We start from the raw sequence: 17,230 nt of genomic DNA, 5'->3' as shown, positions 1-17,230 counted from the left end.
CTGGGCTGTCTCTCACAATGCTTTGCTAGATAAGCAGTAAACCCCTCCAGGTGCTGTGATCGCTCAGCCACCAGCATGCAGAGATACACTCAGCTAAATTGTTTGAATGTTCTCTAAGCCACTCATGAACTATATAGAGGGAAACACTAGCAAATCTCCTTTGGGAAGAGACCTGAAGAAGAGCTCTGTGTAGCTCGAAAGCTTGTCTCTTTCACCAGCAGAAGCTGGTCCAATAAAAGATATTACCTCACCCACCTTGTCTCTCTAATATCCTGGGACCAACATGATTACAACACTACTGCATACTACATACATGTGGTCTCCTCACCTCAAAAAAGATATTCTAGCACTAGAAAAGGTTCAGAAAAGAGCAACTAAAATGATTAAGGGTTTAGAGAGGGTCCCATATGAGGAAAGATTAAAGAGGCTAGGACTCTTCAGTTTGGAAAAGAGAAGACTAAGGGGGGACATGATAGAGGTATATAAAATCATGAGTGATGTTGAGAAAGTGGATAAGGAAAAGTTATTTACTTATTCCCATAATACAAGAACTAGGGGTCACCAAATGAAATTAATAGGCAGCAGGTTTAAAACAAATAAAAGGAAGTTCTTCTTCACGCAGCGCACAGTCAACTTGTGGAACTCCTTACCTGAGGAGGTTGTGAAGGCTAGGACTATAACAATGTTTAAAAGGGGACTGGATAAATTCATGGTGGCTAAGTCCATAAATGGCTATTAGCCAGGATGGGTAAGAATGGTGTCCCTAGCCTCTGTTCGTCAGAGGATGGAGATGGATGGCAGGAGAGAGATCACTTGATCATTGCCTGTTAGGTTCACTCCCTCTGGGGCACCTGGCATTGGCCACTGTCGGTAGACAGATACTGGGCTAGATGGACCTTTGGTCTGACCCAGTACGGCCTTTCTTATGTTCTTATGTTCTTATGTTTATATTTGAGGAGGCATTTAGAGGCAGTTTTTCCCTCTACATAGTAGCTAGGAAGTAACTTGTGTGAAAGCTTCAATGCTTTGTAGCCCCCTTTGAACAGTACTGAGTGAAACCATCTGCAGAACCTTTCTTGTGGTTTTGTAAAATCCCCCTGTGTTACATTGGTCACCTTTCCTTTTCCAGTTACTTTGAAGCCATGTTCCGTTCCTTCATGCCAGAAGATGGACAAGTAAATATTTCTATAGGTGAAATGGTTCCCAGTAAACAAGCATTTGAGTCTATGCTGAGATACATTTACTATGGTGAAGTGAACATGCCTCCTGAAGATTCCCTGTATCCTTAAATCTACTGAAGTCTAAGGTCTGTAGATGCAATTGAAACAGACACTTTGGATTTCTTTTGCTATGGATACTTTAATTTGATATGTTGGGCCTGATTCTGCCATGTCATTCACCTGGTGTCATCATTTACACCTGTGCAAAGTGAATGAAAAAAATCTGCCAGACCAGAAGAATAGCATATTACACCTACTCTGCACTGCTGTAAATGCCTTCATTGTGAGGGTGTGGAGAATCAGGCCCTTCTACTGGACCATGAAACAGTTCAGCTGAGTTAAACTATAACTAGTTTTATGATTTTGTCATGAAATTTTTAAATACATTTCATGGCAGAGGTGCTGGAAAACAACAATATGTCACAGAAAGAGGTTAGTGGGAGGTGGAGAGTGAGCCCACCCCACACTCACCCCACAATGGCAACTCATGTCCTGTGGGACTGGGCCCAGCTACCCACTCTAAGTAGGGGTCACAATGTTGCATAGGTTTGAAGAGTCCATGCTGCTATAGATGGAGATGGTGAGGCAGATGGAGTGATGCTGTGACCCCATGCACAAGTTTGCAACACCACTTGGTTTGAGCACATTTCATTTGGTTTGGATGGCATTTGATGGACTTAATTCAAATTCATGCTTTCTGTGACCATCATGACAAAATCATAGCCTTAATTATAACTGGCCAGGGACTTGAACCTGGCTTTCCCATGTGAGTGCCAAGACCACTGATCTATGCAGTCATTTTCTCTCTTTTCCTGACCTAATGAATATTTAATTATACAAAGTGGAACAGCTCCAACAGGACAGCTTGAGAAATACCTACCCCAAAATATCCAGTAGCCTGGCACTTAAGGTGTTCATCTGGGATGTGGGAGACTGGGGTTCAAGTCCCTAATCCAGAGGAGGGTTTGAATCTGGGTCTCTTCCAGTCCAGGTGAGTGTGCTGACCACTGGGCTATGTGCTGTAATGGGGGCAGGCTCTGTCTTGGGTTGTTTGTGTGAAAGGACTGGCGTGTCTTAGGCAGCTAGGGTAAGATGCACAAAAACACTGAGGTACTTAACTGTCTCCTAGACATCACTGACTTTCACAAAATCACTGCTCAGCTGCCACTGAACCATGTAGGCACCTAAATCCCTAAAGGCACCTGCATTTCTGCTTGTGGGCATGCCCAAAGCTGACTAAATCCTGACACTGCCCTCACAGCTAACAAGACATTCAGAGCCTAAGCTGCTTCTTTGAGTAGATGCAGCCTTGTATTCCACTTAGGTGTGTGCATGCCTAGGGCCCTGGAGTCGGAGAACTTTGCTTAGCAATATCTGTAAAGGGGCAGCGCTCACACCTCCTTGCCATAGCCTCTGGCTATATGAGGCGGCACCACCCTGACCCCTTTCATTTCCTTCTTACTGCCTGTGGCTGGAGTCAGAGCTCTGTGTGGTTCTTAACCATGCAATCTCTCACTATCTCTCACTATCTTTTTCTAGTGTTTGTTCTAGTCGCATATAGTTAGTACTTAGTGTTAGTTAAATGTAGTATTAATTACATTTAGTTAAGTATTTCCCTGGTGATGCCCTCAGCATGGTTTAAACATTGTTATGTGGGGGGGAGCGATCCCCAACAACAATCCCCACACACTGCTTGCTATGACGGCTATGTCACAGAGCAGTGTGCAATTTCTAGGTCGTTCATGAAAGGGACTCAGCTGGCTAGGGACCTTTGCCTAAAGCAGCACCTGCTTGAACAGGCCATGTGGCCTGCTTCAGCACTGAGGACCTCATCAGATTGGAGGTCACCCTCAGGTTCTGAGAGTGCTGCCATTTCATGCTCTGGAGCCAGCGCCTCTCCAAAGGGATGGAGGAGTTGTTCCCCATCAAATGCACCGAGGAAAAGGTCACATAAGACCAATCAAGACCACTCCAGGTCTCATGAAAACTCTTCTGCGTCCTCCAGAAAGAGTGTGGACCAGCATTGTGTTAATGCCAGCATACGAGAGGGTGTGGGTGCCTCTAACCATTTCCTCATACTGCACAGAGGGGTCAGAGACCCTCTACCATCGACTCTGATTCTTGAATCCAGTACCGACGAGAGTGATGTTGACACCAGTTGTTTCCATGTCGGCGGCATATCAGGCGGCAACAGACCTCCTTTGCCTTTCCATCCTGACCTCTCCATTGATCCAGGATTTTGCCAGGGCTGTGTCATTTATAGCCCCATTGCATGAACAGGCCGCTGAACCTTTTGGTCCATTGACACCATACTCCGATGTTCCCCTTCCACAGTCTGTGGAAGCAGGGCTGGTATGGGCTCAGTGCAAGAGACCTCTTTGGCACTGGGAAACTCCTTGGCACCATTGCATTCACACCGCTGATGTTACTGTGGCAGCTCTCACTGCCCTCCACTTTGGAACCATCAGCTACTTCAGTGCCACCACTGACTTTGGGGTCAACACCGCTCCCCCCATCGGGAACAATTTGGCAGTGCTTGGCTCTTCCTCACCTTCAATACATGAGGATTTCAAGGCCTAACAGGACATTTGGCAGTGCATGGCTGCTTCCCTGGGCATTCTGGCAGAGTTCCTGCAGGAGAACACCATTATGTTGCTGGATATCCTGCAGTCGTCTGCTCCTGGGAGAGTGGCTCCTCTTACGAATGATGCACTCCTAGAGCCTGCAAAGGTTCTTTGGAGAATGCCAGCTTAAGTATCACGTACCACAAAGCACATGAAGAAACGCTGTTTTGTCCCGGTGCAGGGATTTGAGGGCTTTTATTTCCATCTGGACCCAAATTCCTGGTCATAACTGTGGTGAACGATAGAGGCTGGCAGGGCAGATTTAAGTCCACTGCTAAGAATGAGGACTCTAAAAGGATGGACTTTATGGGTAGGAAGATTTACATCTCCTCCTCTCTGCAAATGCGGATTGCAAACCAGCAGGCATTGTTGTCCAAATATGAATTTGTAAGTGGATGTCCATGTCTAAGTTTGCAGACCAGCTGTCTGAAACCTCCAGAGAGAAATTTTGGACATTCGTTACCAAAGGCTGCTTGATGGCCAAGACATCATTGCAGTCCATGCTGAACATCATGGACACTTCAGTCAGAGTTGTGGCCTCCACAAGACCATGACAAGGGCATCTTGGCTGCAGAATTTGGGCATTGCTCCTGACATGCAGCAGGCTATAGATGATCTGCCCTTCGATGGTTGGGTGCTTTTTTCAGACAAGATGGACGAGACTCAGTACTTCTTCAAGGATTCTAGGGCCACCCTACGTTCCTTGGGTTTGTATGCACTGGCAGTGCAAAGGTGCCACTATGGTCAGCAGCAACAGCAGCAATACTGTCCACAACACACTTATGGGCAGTCTCAGCTTTCCATGGCAGTTTGGATGTGCCTGAGGCTCTTGGGCCACATATCTGTTTGCACGCAGATGGTTCAGTTAGCAAGATTGCGCCTTTACCCCTTCAAATGTGGCTCAGGACAGTTTACCATCTGACTCTTCATTCCTTGGACAGATTGGTCCATCTCCCTCCACTGGTCCTGGACTCCTTGCAGTGGTGGATGCTTCCAGAAAGTATATGTCAGGGCATTCCCTTTGTCCAGCCCGTGCCAACCAGGTCTGTTGTCACTGACATCTCCCTGGTGGGCTGGGGAGCACAGCTGAGGTCACTGAAAATTCAGGGTCTGTGGTCAGAGCAGGAGGTGTCACTGCATATCAACATGCTGGAGCTTCAGGCCATCTATAATGCTTGTCCCGCCTTTCTGAACCACATCAGGGGAGCCATCATTTACATATTTACAAACGATACTGCTGTCATGCATTATGTGAACAGACAAGGGGAGCACAATCCAGGGTGGTCAGGTTATGGCAGTTCTGCATTGAGGAGACTATCACTCTAATAGCCGATTGCTTGCCTGAGGCCCAGAATCATCTCGCAGACCATCTCAAAAGGAATTTTTCCCTGAGTCACGAGTGGTCCCTGAAGACAAGCATCCTGCAGGTCATCTCTGCAGCTTGGGGCATTCCAACAACTGACCTGTTTACTACAAGGGACAACAGGATATGCCATCTGTTCTGCTCTCAAGGAGAACTCTGTCCGGGCTCCCTGACTGACACCTTCCATGTCAGCTGGCATCAGCTCTTCTGTATGTGTTTCCCCAATCCCGATCATACCACAGGTCATCCTCAAACTGAAAGCAGATCAGGCCAAGCTCATCCTCCTTGTCCCAGCATGGCCAAGGCAGTGTTGATTCTCCAACCTTGCGCTGTCAATTCAGCCTCCTTTATCCCTTCATCTTCATCCTGACCTACTCACTCAGAATCATGGTCGTGCCTTGCATCTCACGTTCAGCTCCCTGCTGTGTGGCTGTTTTGTGGTTAAATGAGGATGAAATGTTGTTTGGCAGCCATTCTACAGGTTCTATTCAATAGAAAGCCCTGTACCAGAATCGCCTGTTTGACAAAATGGAAGCATTTTTTTGGTGTGGTCGTCGGCCCACAGAGTTCAACTGATGCTGGTCTCTATCCAGGACATCTTAGAGTACTTGCTGTGTCTTCGGCTGCCTGGCCTTGCCTTTAGCTCTTGAGGTTGCACCCGGTGGTGATTTCAGTGTTTCATCCACCCATCCTTGGAAGATCAGTCTTTTCCAATGCCATGGCAGCAAGATTCTTTAAAGGCCTTCTTCATCTCCATCCTCCAGTGTCTGGGAGCCAGTTCCTCTGTGGGACCTAATACTATCCTCGTGGACTTGATGGGACCTCCATTTGAGCCTCTGGCATCTTAACCCTTTCTGCTTTTGTGTCAGAGAACTGCTTTCCTGGTTTCAATAACATCTGCAAGGGGAGTCTCTGAGTTGCAGGCTCTGATGGCAGAGCCTCCTTATACATGGTTCTCCAAGGACAAAGTGCTTTATGGGCGCACCCAATATTTTTGTCTAAAGTGGTCTCCCAGTTTTATTTGAACCAGGTGCTATGTGTTTTTTCCTAAGCTGCAGTGGACGAGAAGCTGGATATGAGTCGACAGTGTGCCCTTGTTGCCAAGAAGGCTAACGGCATTTTGGGCTATATAAGTAGGGGCATTGCCAGCAGATCAAGGGACGTGATCATTCCCCTCCATTTGACATTGGTGAGGCCTCATCTGGAGTACTGTGTCCAGTTTTGGGCCCCACACTACAAGAAGGATGTGGAAAAATTGGAAAGAGTCCAGCGGAGGGCAACAAAAATTATTAGGGGGCTAGAGCACATGACTTATGAGGAGAGGCTGAGGGAACTGGGATTGTTTAGTCTGCAGAAGAGAAGAATGAGGAGGGATTTGATAGCTGCTTTCAACTACCTGAAAGGGGGTTCCAAAGAGGATGGAGCTCGGCTGTTCTCAGTGGTGGCAGATGACAGAACAAGGAGTAATGGTCTCAAGTTGCAGTGGGGGAGGTTTAGGTTGGATATTAGGAAAAACTTTTTCACTAGGAGGGTGGTGAAGCACTGGAATGGGTTACCTAGGGAGGTGGTGGAATCTCCTTCCTTACAGGTTTTTAAGGTCAGCCTTGAGGAAGCCCTGGCTGGGATGATTTAGTTCGGGATTGGTCCTGCTTTGAGCAGGGGGTTGGACTAGATGACCTCCTGAGGTCCCTTCCAACCCTGATATTCTATGATTCTTTGATTTTATGATTTAGTGTCATCTGCAAACTTGCTGAGGGTGCAATCCATGCCATCCTCCAGGTCATTAATGAAGATATTGTGCATCACCTAAGTGGAATACTCGGTTGCATGTATTTGAAGAAGAAGAAACAGTTACTTATTGTAACTGGTTCTTCTAGATGTGATACAGACATGAATTCCACGACCCACCCTCCACCTCCTCTGCATCAGAGTCTAGTCTCTGGATGTTTGTTGCAAAGGAATTGAGTGGGGTTCGGGCGGCACTGCCTCCGAAAGCCTGGAATGGGGCTATGGCCACGAGGCGTGAGCGCTGCCCCTCTGCAGGTACTGCTAGGGAAAATTCTCTTCCTCTGGTGCACTGGGCACGCACACGCCTAAGTGGAATACACACGTCTGCATCACATCTTGAAGAATCACAGTAAGTAACCTTTTCTTACACCCAAGCCACAGTGGAATTCTCAAAGTAGGCGTTCCCCTGCCCATCTCATTTGTGCAGGGCCTGATCTGGTTGATGCACTCAGAGCATGCTGAACCCACACAAATGGGTAAGCAAGTCAACACCTGATAGCCTGGTGTTTACAGCAAGCACCAGGAGTGTAGGAAACGTGTGTTCGAGTCTCTGCTCCAAATCAGACAGAGCAGGGTTATGAAAACAGGTCTCCCACACGCCCAGGTGTGTGCAGTGGGCTACTGGAGGCTGGACTTGATGGCCTCTTGAGAGCCCTTCATTCCTATCATTTTAAAATGGGGTAGAGGAGTGTCTCTTCAATTCTTTGTGAGAAAGAGCTCACCTGGTTTGGGTTTAAGGCTAAGAATCCTGAGCAGAGATAGGCATATCCTTCCAGTCTGTCAATTAGGTATGTAAATCCCTTTGTGAATCTGGGCCCTAAGCCCTCTGCATTTCACTCCTGGCCAGCTCAGGCAGTTCCCTGCTCAGTTGCTGGCTTCTGAGAATCCAGTTCATAGGTGCTTAACTCTCCCCATACAATGCATGGGGAGCCTGACCACCTAACTCGGGCTGTGAATTCCACTTTGTGGCAAGGTGCCTAGGAGTTAAGTATTGCAATGCCAAGATCCCCTTTGTGAGCACAACTATGCAGGACTTACTCCCTGCTCACTATATTTTTGGTCCATTGCTGTCATTCACAATGGCTGACAGAGAGTATGCATGCCTCGGTATGTTGGACTGGTCCACTGACTAACCATCTTGCTGTACAACTCTAGGGGAAATACTTTATGCACATCTTTGGAGGGAGCTTGCACGGACAACCATAGAGTCATAGAAATGTAGGGCTGGAAGGGACTTGGAGAAGTCATCAAATCCAGCTCACTGCTCTGAGGCAGGACCAAGGAAACCTAGACCATCACTGACAGATGTTTGTCCAACATGTTCCTAAAAACCGCCAATTATGGGAATTCTACAACCTCTCTTGGAAGCCTATTGCAGAGGTGAACTACCCTTATAGTTAGAAAGTGTTTCCTAATATCTAATGTAAATCTCCCTTGCTGCAGATTAAGTCAATTACTTCTTGTTCTATCTGAGCAGCTGGCCCCTGGGGTCAGCCACACTGGCCGCTCCAGAAGTCACAGAATCCATGACTTCCGCAACCTCCGTGACAGACACGGAGCCCTAATTATTACCAACTTGGAACACAAATTTGTTCTCCTTGACTAGCTTTATAGCTACCTCTTCGCTGCCCCTTATTATTATGGTTTCTACAACAACAGACTTCAAGCATACTGCAAGCAGAACCTGGAAATGAATGTTACAGTGGAAAATGTGCTCCAGGTAATTATCACTGATTCATTTTAATTTGTCAACGGTAGTCTTAAATACAGTAAATATTCAAGAAATTCAAAGGGTCCAGCAACACCAGCCAGAAGGGTCTGTGATTTATTCACATTCTCAGACAAAAATAATTGGCTAAACTGCAGTTAAGATTGTAGGGATACTATAATTTTTGGGTGGAAAAGCATTAGAATGCATTGGAATTGAAACAGAATTTGTAAACAAGAATATGCAAAATTTGAAAGTATGGGGATGAGTTGTGGGATAAAACATTTGATGTTTCTAGGCCAACCTGTTATACAGATGTGACTGGGGAAAGTGTATTAAAATGTTTACAAAGTAATACCTGTGTTGTTCTTCAGAGGCTTCTGTGCATCCCTACTTGCAGGTCTGACATCCTTTGGCTTCAAGTTCATGGAACCTCTACTACAGTTGTATCCAGTGGGGCTGCATAAGCCCTCCTAGTGATGTCAGTGCTCAATGTCTGAATCTATATAAGGCAGTGCAGACCCCAGTGTCTTCATTTCCTTCTCCTCTGCTGTGCAAAGCATTAGGATCCTCGCTGTCTGTGACTTTCTGCCTAATTATTTAGTAGACCATCTTTGCCATCTGAATTTTCTTTTATTCACTTTAATTAAAAGAAAGAGAGAGTAGTGCAGGAGATTGATCTGGTGTTGGTCCATGCAAAGATGGCAGGAGTAGAGCCCTAGAAAGGCTGTAAGTCTATCCGACAGTCTATCTGAAATCAGACATGTATGTTTCATGTCTGGTGTGCTCAGGTGAAGCTCACACTCCATCACATTCATCCCCAGAATATGCCATGATCAGCAATTGAGACTAAAGGCCTATCTGTCTTTCAAACCAGTGACACTCTGACAGCACAGGCCCTGCTATCAGGCTGTCACGGCAATAAAATCTGAGCCCACAATGACCGTCCTTGGCACAAAAACCCACTACTATTAAATAAGTGAAGACTTGGAACCTGGCTCCAGCCTCTTCACCAGCCTCAACTTGGGCTTCTAACAAGGGTTCCAGTGCCAGGTCTGTGCCGCAGGCAGCACTGACCTCCCCTATGAAGCATTCTCAGGCGTTCTCATCTGCATTGGCACTGGTGATGCAGATAAGTTTGACTCCCCAAATGGTATTAGTTTCTGGACCCTTTTATTGAGAGAACATCCTCAGCTATTGAAGATCTTTCTGTGGCACCTGCTGCACCATCCTAGGGATATACACCATCTGCACAGAAGAAACAAGGGAAGGAAAGCATAGGTCTGGTTCTGGGGAAGTGAAGAAGGAAAGAAGAAAGCATCATAACCAATCTCATAGAAATTCCCCAGGGCTGATTTTGGAGAAGGTCTCAGCTCCTTAGTCGTCAATGGCCCTGCAACATCTGCAGACTTCCCCAGTTCATGTTCCTGGTAATCTGTCAGCTTTTCCCAAGACTAGTCAACTAGTCCCCAAACAAGATTTTTGCTTCACTGGTGCACGATTTGGCTTTGGAACTTTCTCCTGATTCATCTCTGGAATTCCTGTTCAGTGACGCCCAGGATCTCCCTTTGGCTTCACTCAGGCTCCCTTTGAGTGAACCATCACCATCAGCCTTCATGCACCTCTTCAGTTCCACAGAGCACTCTGTCTTCCATGATATCAGGAGTTCACAGATTTTGCTGTGGCCTTCCCTTCACAAAGCTTTAAGGGCACTACTTGGTGGTACTTGAACTGTGTGGTCTCTCCTGCATTAGGAAAGATAAAGGGTACTAAATCTGCTCCCTGGGCACAGAATTTCCTCGCCCAGTAGGAAATCATATTTGTTGGGATCCATGTGTATTGCCAGTTACCAGGCAGCGACAAGACACTAACAGTATACCCTCTGGGATGCTATTGTTCTGAATTTGATTCCTAAAGATCAGAGTAAGGCAGCAAAGGATCTTGCCACTGAAGCAGAAGTATGGCCTGTCATTCCCCCCATGCAGCCTTTGACACCTCTGCCCCTTGCAACAGAGCCACAGCCACAGAGATATTCATGAATTAAGTCCTCAGACCTTACCCCAGAATCACAAGTGTGAATACAGAATTTGAAAGTTAAGGCCATTTTACTGAAAAAATCAACAAAACCTTAGAGGCTTTTGTGGTAAGATGAGGCCCTGAAACATAAACCCTTGTATCAGAGGCCCGGTGTGAGACCTAAGGCTTGAACTAAAGTAATAGTCAAGACTTTGCTAACATAAAGCAAAGTTAAGCTGTGAGCCAGAGGCAGGCCCTGCTCACAGGAGCTGGCAAGAAGAAGGCTGATGTTGCAAATATACATATACCTAAAAGGTACTAAGCACTAGTAATATAAACGTGTGCCCGGACGGTACCAGAACATTCCAGTACTAGCACATGCCACATAGATAACAAGGAACATGCTGACCCATCCTAAAGACAGGGCAGGAGGGTAACATGAAGGATAGAGTTGTTTTGTTCGAACTAACATGTACAAAGTGAGAGGTGGCACCCTAACACATAGAGGGGTTGCACCTCTGTTCGTCAGGAGTGAAGGGTTGTCTTGTCTGGCCTAGGGGTCTGTGGTAAGTCCCGCCACTGACTGAGCCGGTCCATTGTCAGGGGGCACATATTCGTAGTATGTCCTGTAGAGTCTGTGGGAAACTATTACTATGCTTCGTTTGACAATAAATCTGGCTGGGTGCCTTTGTACCTTATCGGAGTCTGTGGTCATTGGAGGTTCTCTCGGGGTCTGCTGTGTCAGCTATCTGCGCAGAGCCGGGGCAGCACTCAGAGGGAACACACGCATGCAGCTGACTGTTATCAACATTGAACAGAGCAGAGCACCACACCAGTGACATCTGATGACATTGGTGTGGTGCTTGTATCGTTGGTCTCCAGACCTCAAGTTTGACACCCCAGTTGGGAGCCACATTCCAGTTTCTTGCACACTCTTCTCTTCATCTACCACCTCCACATGCTTTAGAGACTTTACAAAGCCAAGTCTGAAATCACATCGGACTGCTGGGTACTGAAGACTACACATCAAGGTTACTTCATACAGTTCTTCACCGGCCCCCCTTCACAGATCCTTCTCACAAGAGTTCATTCTGGGAGGAAGTCAACCTACGCCGACCAAACGAGCCACAGAAGAGGCCCCCCAGGAGTTCTAGGTTTCTACTTGAGGTATTCCTTGATCTCCAGGAAGATGGATAGCCTCTGCCTGATACAAGACCTCAGAAGACTGAAGAGACAGATCAGAACCTTCAAAATGAGGATGATCACTATGGCAGTGGTTCTCAACCAAGGGTCCGGGCCCACTGGGGGGCCAGGAGCTGGTTTCAGGGGGTCCGTCAAGCAGGCCCAGCATTTGACTTGCTGGGGCCCTTGGCAGAAAGACAAAGCCCCACTGTATGGGGCTGAAGCCCAGGGCCCCAAGCCCCACCGCCCAGGGCGGACACCGAAGCCTGAGCAACTAAGTTTTGCGGGACCCCTTATGGTAGGGGACCCCGGGTAATTGCTCTGCTTGCTACCCCCTAATGCTGGTCCTGGCTTTTATATGCAGAAAAACAATTGTGGCACAGGTGGATCGTGGAGTTTTTTTAGCATGTTGGGGGGCCTCAAAAAGAAAAAGGTTGAGAACCCCTGCTGGTTCGTCATCCCCCTCCCTATTCCAAAGAGACTGAAGGCGTATCTACATGAACATTGAGTTCTCAGCAAGCTGGGGTGAAAATCTACCCTGCACTAGTGTGCCACTCACTAAGTATTCATGTGGACCCTGCTGCTGTGCACTGAAAGTTCCCTGGTACACTTTGATCTACCCCACTTTGAAACAGGAGTAGATTAAAGTGCATTAGGGAACTTTTAGTGTGTGTCAGCAGGATCCCTACAGATACTTACCCCACACTAGCATGCCGCACACTATGTTTTCACCCCAGCTTGCTGCAAATTAGTGCTCATATAGACAAGCCCTGATACATGATTCTTGATTTGAAGGACACCTACTTTCACAGACATAAAACAATCACATAGGAAATGCATGAAGTTTTGCATAGGAGAAAAGTTTGTACAATACAGCACTAAGAGTGTTTACTGACCGCCTGCTGTGGTGGCAACCCACCTAAGGAAAAGAGGAATATATGTTTTGTCATATCTATACAACTGACCTCTCAAAGCCAGATCATGGCAGGAGCTCTTCTGCTCTTTGGTCCTGACCTGCAAGACTTTGGGGCTCAAAATCAAGTGGGGCATGTTGAATTGTGCACTTGTAAGAGCCTCACTTTTATTGGCATAGTCTGAGACTAACCTTTGGACAAGATGTTGCTGCCAGAGGACAGATTTCACAGTACCGGTCAAACTCTGCAAACCTTGCAATATCAGCTTTGCCAAATTATCTGGTTCTTTCTGAGTCTCATGGGACTTAGGCAGGAGTTAGGCATCTGGACACCCCTGGTGACGCAGCAGTGTGCCTGCCCACAGGCAGTAAGATAGGCATCTAGGGAACTTTTACTGCAAATTCCTGAGCACCGAGTGAGTTCAGGCGCTTGCAGGGTTTGGCAGGGGGTTGTGCATCACCTTGGTGCTGAAATTGGGACTTAGGTGCCTAAAATAGGGACTTAGGCACCTAATTCCTTTCATGCATTCAGGCCAAGGCGACTAGACCAACGTGAGTGGTCTCTGGAAACATTATTGTCTTGCCATCTCTTCTGCACGTAAACATCTGTGCTAAAATGCTTTGCTATCAAGGCAGAAAGGGTCACATTTTCTGTTCAACAATGGTCAGGAAGGAGGAGTCTCTCAGGGTCACATTCCTCCTGGACTGCAGCAAGAACTTTATACATTCCTGCCAGTTCCTCGTACCCTGAGAGAGGGTAAAAACTCTTGTCATTGCTCCAGAGCATCTCAGAGTGCTGGTATGCCAAGCTGTTGCATCCTCCTTTGAGCTACCATGTCACGTTCCGCTATCTCCTGACCTGCTATCTCAGGCTGGAAGAGAATTCTCCATCCAGATCTAGTATCCCTTCATCTGACTGCCGGGTTGATAGATTCTTAACCAACTCTGACCTGTCTTGTTCTGCAAGTGTGAGAAAGATTCTTCAGTCTAGAAAACGTGTGACACACATGTGCTGTGTTCAAAGTGGAAGATATGCTCCACTTGGGCAATGGCTGAAGGACTGTTCTTGAGTGCTCCCTCCATTCTAGACCATTACCAAAAGGAGACCAGTCTGTTCAATGCATCCCCAAAAGTCCATCAGAATGCACATTCTGTATGCCAACGCCATCTGCAAGGGTCTAGTGCGGTTGGGGGGTTCATTTCCCCCACACTCTGCAATCACACATTCCATCTAAGGCTTTGCCAACATCTTTCTCTTGTGAGGGAGCCTCTTTCTGCATGGGACTTGGACTGGGTGCTAGCAAAGGTCATGGAACCCCACCTCTGAACCACTGGAGAACTGCTTTTTGGACTTGCAGCTTGGAGGGTCAGTCAGTTGCAGATTTAATGGTGACCTAGCTGTACACAGAAGGCCGAGGGATTTCTATATCCACACCCAAACTTAATTGCTAAAATAGTGATGGATTTTCATATTAACCAGTCTGTATCCTTTCTGGTTTTCTTCCTCAAAACTCACACCACTCCCAGGGGATGTGAGAAGGGCACTCTGTTTCTGTCCGTAGAGAACTAAGCCCTTCTGAAATAGCACTAGGCTAATTTAGCATATGGGAAGAGGTACAAGGGACAGGTTATTTCTTCTCACAGGTTATCCAAGTGGATCACCTTGTCCATTTGTTTTTGTTATTTTTGGACTAAGGTTCCCTTGCCACTATGCATTAAAGCCATTTGTGTGGCATGTTCAAACTGGTGCCCAGTAGGGAGTTCTGTAGAGCACTCATTTAGAGTTCAGGTCACATCTTAGCAAGCACTGTTCCTTAATCTTGACCTCCTGTTTGGAGGCCGGGACTGGGAAAGTAGTGCTACAATTTCTCTTCAGCTGCAAACTCCTCAGCCCGCCTTGCATCTCTGTGGGTACTGCTCGCTAATCTCCTGCAAATGGGAATGCACAGAGGACTTGGAAGAAGAAACTGATAACAGTTCTTTGAGAGTTATCTTTCTGCATTCACACTGGCTGTCCCCATTCCATTCAGAGTTCTCATCATACTTTGGCACTTTGGTATAGGAGAAGAAGCCGAGATGGTTGGGTACTGGACTTCCTTGTATAGGCTTAGTCGTTGAACATCAGTGTCAGTAGGTGGTGCTCATGCAGACCCAATGGACACTGATTTGGTAGAGGTTCCATCAGCAGATCATTGGGGGCGTCAAACTTACAAATGTGAATGCATAGAGGCAACTTTCAATGAACAACAGTTACCATAAATAAACTATTCTTTCCTAAAGATCATGGACCAGATCATCTGCCCTGGTCCTGCTCATTTTTTGCTGCCCAGGTGGTGCAAAAGAGCCAAAATCCAGCCAACTAAGAATTTCCCTGGTAGAGGGAATCCTCAGTTGGTATAAAGTTAGCAGTGCCCCCTCCTACGTTGATTGCTCCCAACCCACAGCCTAGGATATAGCTTTCCCTTTGCCTGCACCAGTCTCATTCTGGCACCTGAGACAATCTGACTCCATGCATAGCCTGAGTCATCTCCAGATTTCCATAAACATTATCTTCTGACAAGAACCGCACACAACATCCAAAATCCAGTTCAGAATGGAAAGCTGGTGGCAACCTCAAGTATAGGGAAATGACCTTCTCTGCATAAAGTCAGCACTTGTCTGTGAGTTAGATTTTTATCAGAAGAAGAAAGAGAAGAGAGTTTTAACTTTGTTCTGCTCTAGATTTTAGAGGCAGCTGACAAGACACAAGCTCTGGACATGAAGAAGCACTGCCTACATATCATTGTTCACCAATTCACCAAGGTTGGTTGGATCTTCTCTGGGTTTCTGGGAATCTGCTGTCCCCTGTCACTACCGTGGCTGAGAGCAGCTTAATCTGGGCCTTCATTTAATTCTTCTTGCTCCACAGGACAGCTTGCTATGCTTATAACTGGACATTGTTACGGACAGGCATACTGGGGACAATACCTGATTTTCTTTTCTTTTTTTATCTGAAAGAACAGCTTTTTGGAGACATGAAAATGTACCAAAACAGAGCAGATATTCAGAACTCACACCATTTTCTTATCCTTTTCTTTCTGAGATATTAGCCATTCTGTGCCACACCAGTGCTGGGTTCTGACATGTATGACAAGATATGTTTGATATGTATTGAATGTACAAGCGTCTCTCTCTCTCTGGCAATCATAAATGTGATGCTCAGTTTTCTGGTGAAGGAAGTACTGCCTATGTGGTAGTGATAATGGTAATATTACATGATTTCATAAAATCTATCATTATGTTCTGGGCTGGATCTTCTGCAGCCTCCATATTTGTGAAACTTAAATATGGATTATTGTATAAAATAGTGATAAAATGTCAAAAGACTGAAATTCAAATCCCCTGTTAGTTTGTGTCATATGATATGTGGTCCCTTATTGATGGGAATATTGTTATCCAATACATTGTCTGTCCAAACAAAGAACCCCAACCACCCAGAAGCAGAGCAGACCTTGGCCTGAAAGGTGAACATTTTAGAAAGTTATGAGCAAATGAAAACAGGAGTTAGAATGGAAAACCGCACTAATTCTTCTCTACCTTTGATTCTAGTCTTGCACTGACTTCCCTTCTCCACTGAAGATCTTGTGTCTTTTTTTTTTTTAAGGAGAGACCAGATATTATTCAGCATGAGCTTCCACTTCTACCCCTCCCCCTCATTTGTTCCCATCCTGTACCATCTCTCCCTACATCCCAGTCTTCAACTCAGCAATATGTCTCCTGCTTTCTTTCTCTAACCCCGCACCCAGCACCTTTGACCTACTCTTTTCTCAAAGGTAGATCTCCCTCACTGATCTCATCCTTCCACCTCCCCCTCAACCACTCTGTCTCCAACATACCATCTCCTTTATTGTTAAAAAAAACACCCTTGATTCCCTCCTGCACTTCTTCTCCAACTGCTGTCCCATCTCACTCCTTCCTTTTGCTGCTGAAGCACATAGTTTACTTCTTTTGTCTCATCATCTCCATCTTCATTCTTAATCCCCTACAATCTGGCATCTGTACCTCCACTGGATGCCCTCAACGAAGTCACTGATGACCTCTTCCTGGCCAAATCCCAAGACCACTCTGCCTCTCTCATCCTCCTCAGTCTTACACCACCATTAACTCAGTTGATCCAGTCCCTCCTCCTAGTGATTCTCCTTCCTTGGCTTTATAGGGCTTGTTTACATGATAAAGTTGCCCCAGTTTAACTGATGGTGTGAATTTCAATAGATTCAGTTAACCTGATATGGACACTATTCAGTTTAAGAGTGGCTTTTTATGCTAATAAACTGAATAGGAACAGGCTTAGGGCATGGCTACACTTGCAGCTGTAGAGCACTGGGAGTTAAACCAACCTTCGGAGACTGCAGCAGGGAAAATGCTGCTGAGTGTTTA

General features: G+C 46.3%; 1 protein-coding gene across 2 annotated transcripts in view; it reads left to right on the top strand.

The window, feature by feature from the left end:
* The window catches only part of LZTR1 (leucine zipper like post translational regulator 1), a 268,122-nt gene that overhangs the window by 237,044 nt on the left and 13,848 nt on the right, over positions 1 to 17,230 (top strand). For both annotated transcript variants that reach the window (XM_065403185.1, XM_065403186.1), the window contains exons 18-20: positions 1,130 to 1,279; positions 8,610 to 8,715; positions 15,536 to 15,616. In XM_065403185.1, the coding sequence (XP_065259257.1) occupies positions 1,130 to 1,279; positions 8,610 to 8,715; positions 15,536 to 15,616 (337 nt within the window). The remainder of the gene's footprint in view (positions 1 to 1,129; positions 1,280 to 8,609; positions 8,716 to 15,535; positions 15,617 to 17,230) is intronic.

This window comes from Emys orbicularis, chromosome 4, assembly GCF_028017835.1.
Source record: "Emys orbicularis isolate rEmyOrb1 chromosome 4, rEmyOrb1.hap1, whole genome shotgun sequence".
NCBI lineage: Eukaryota > Metazoa > Chordata > Testudines > Emydidae > Emys > Emys orbicularis.
The sequence above is the reverse complement of the archived record's forward strand: the minus strand, read 5'-3'. Positions and strand labels throughout refer to the sequence as shown.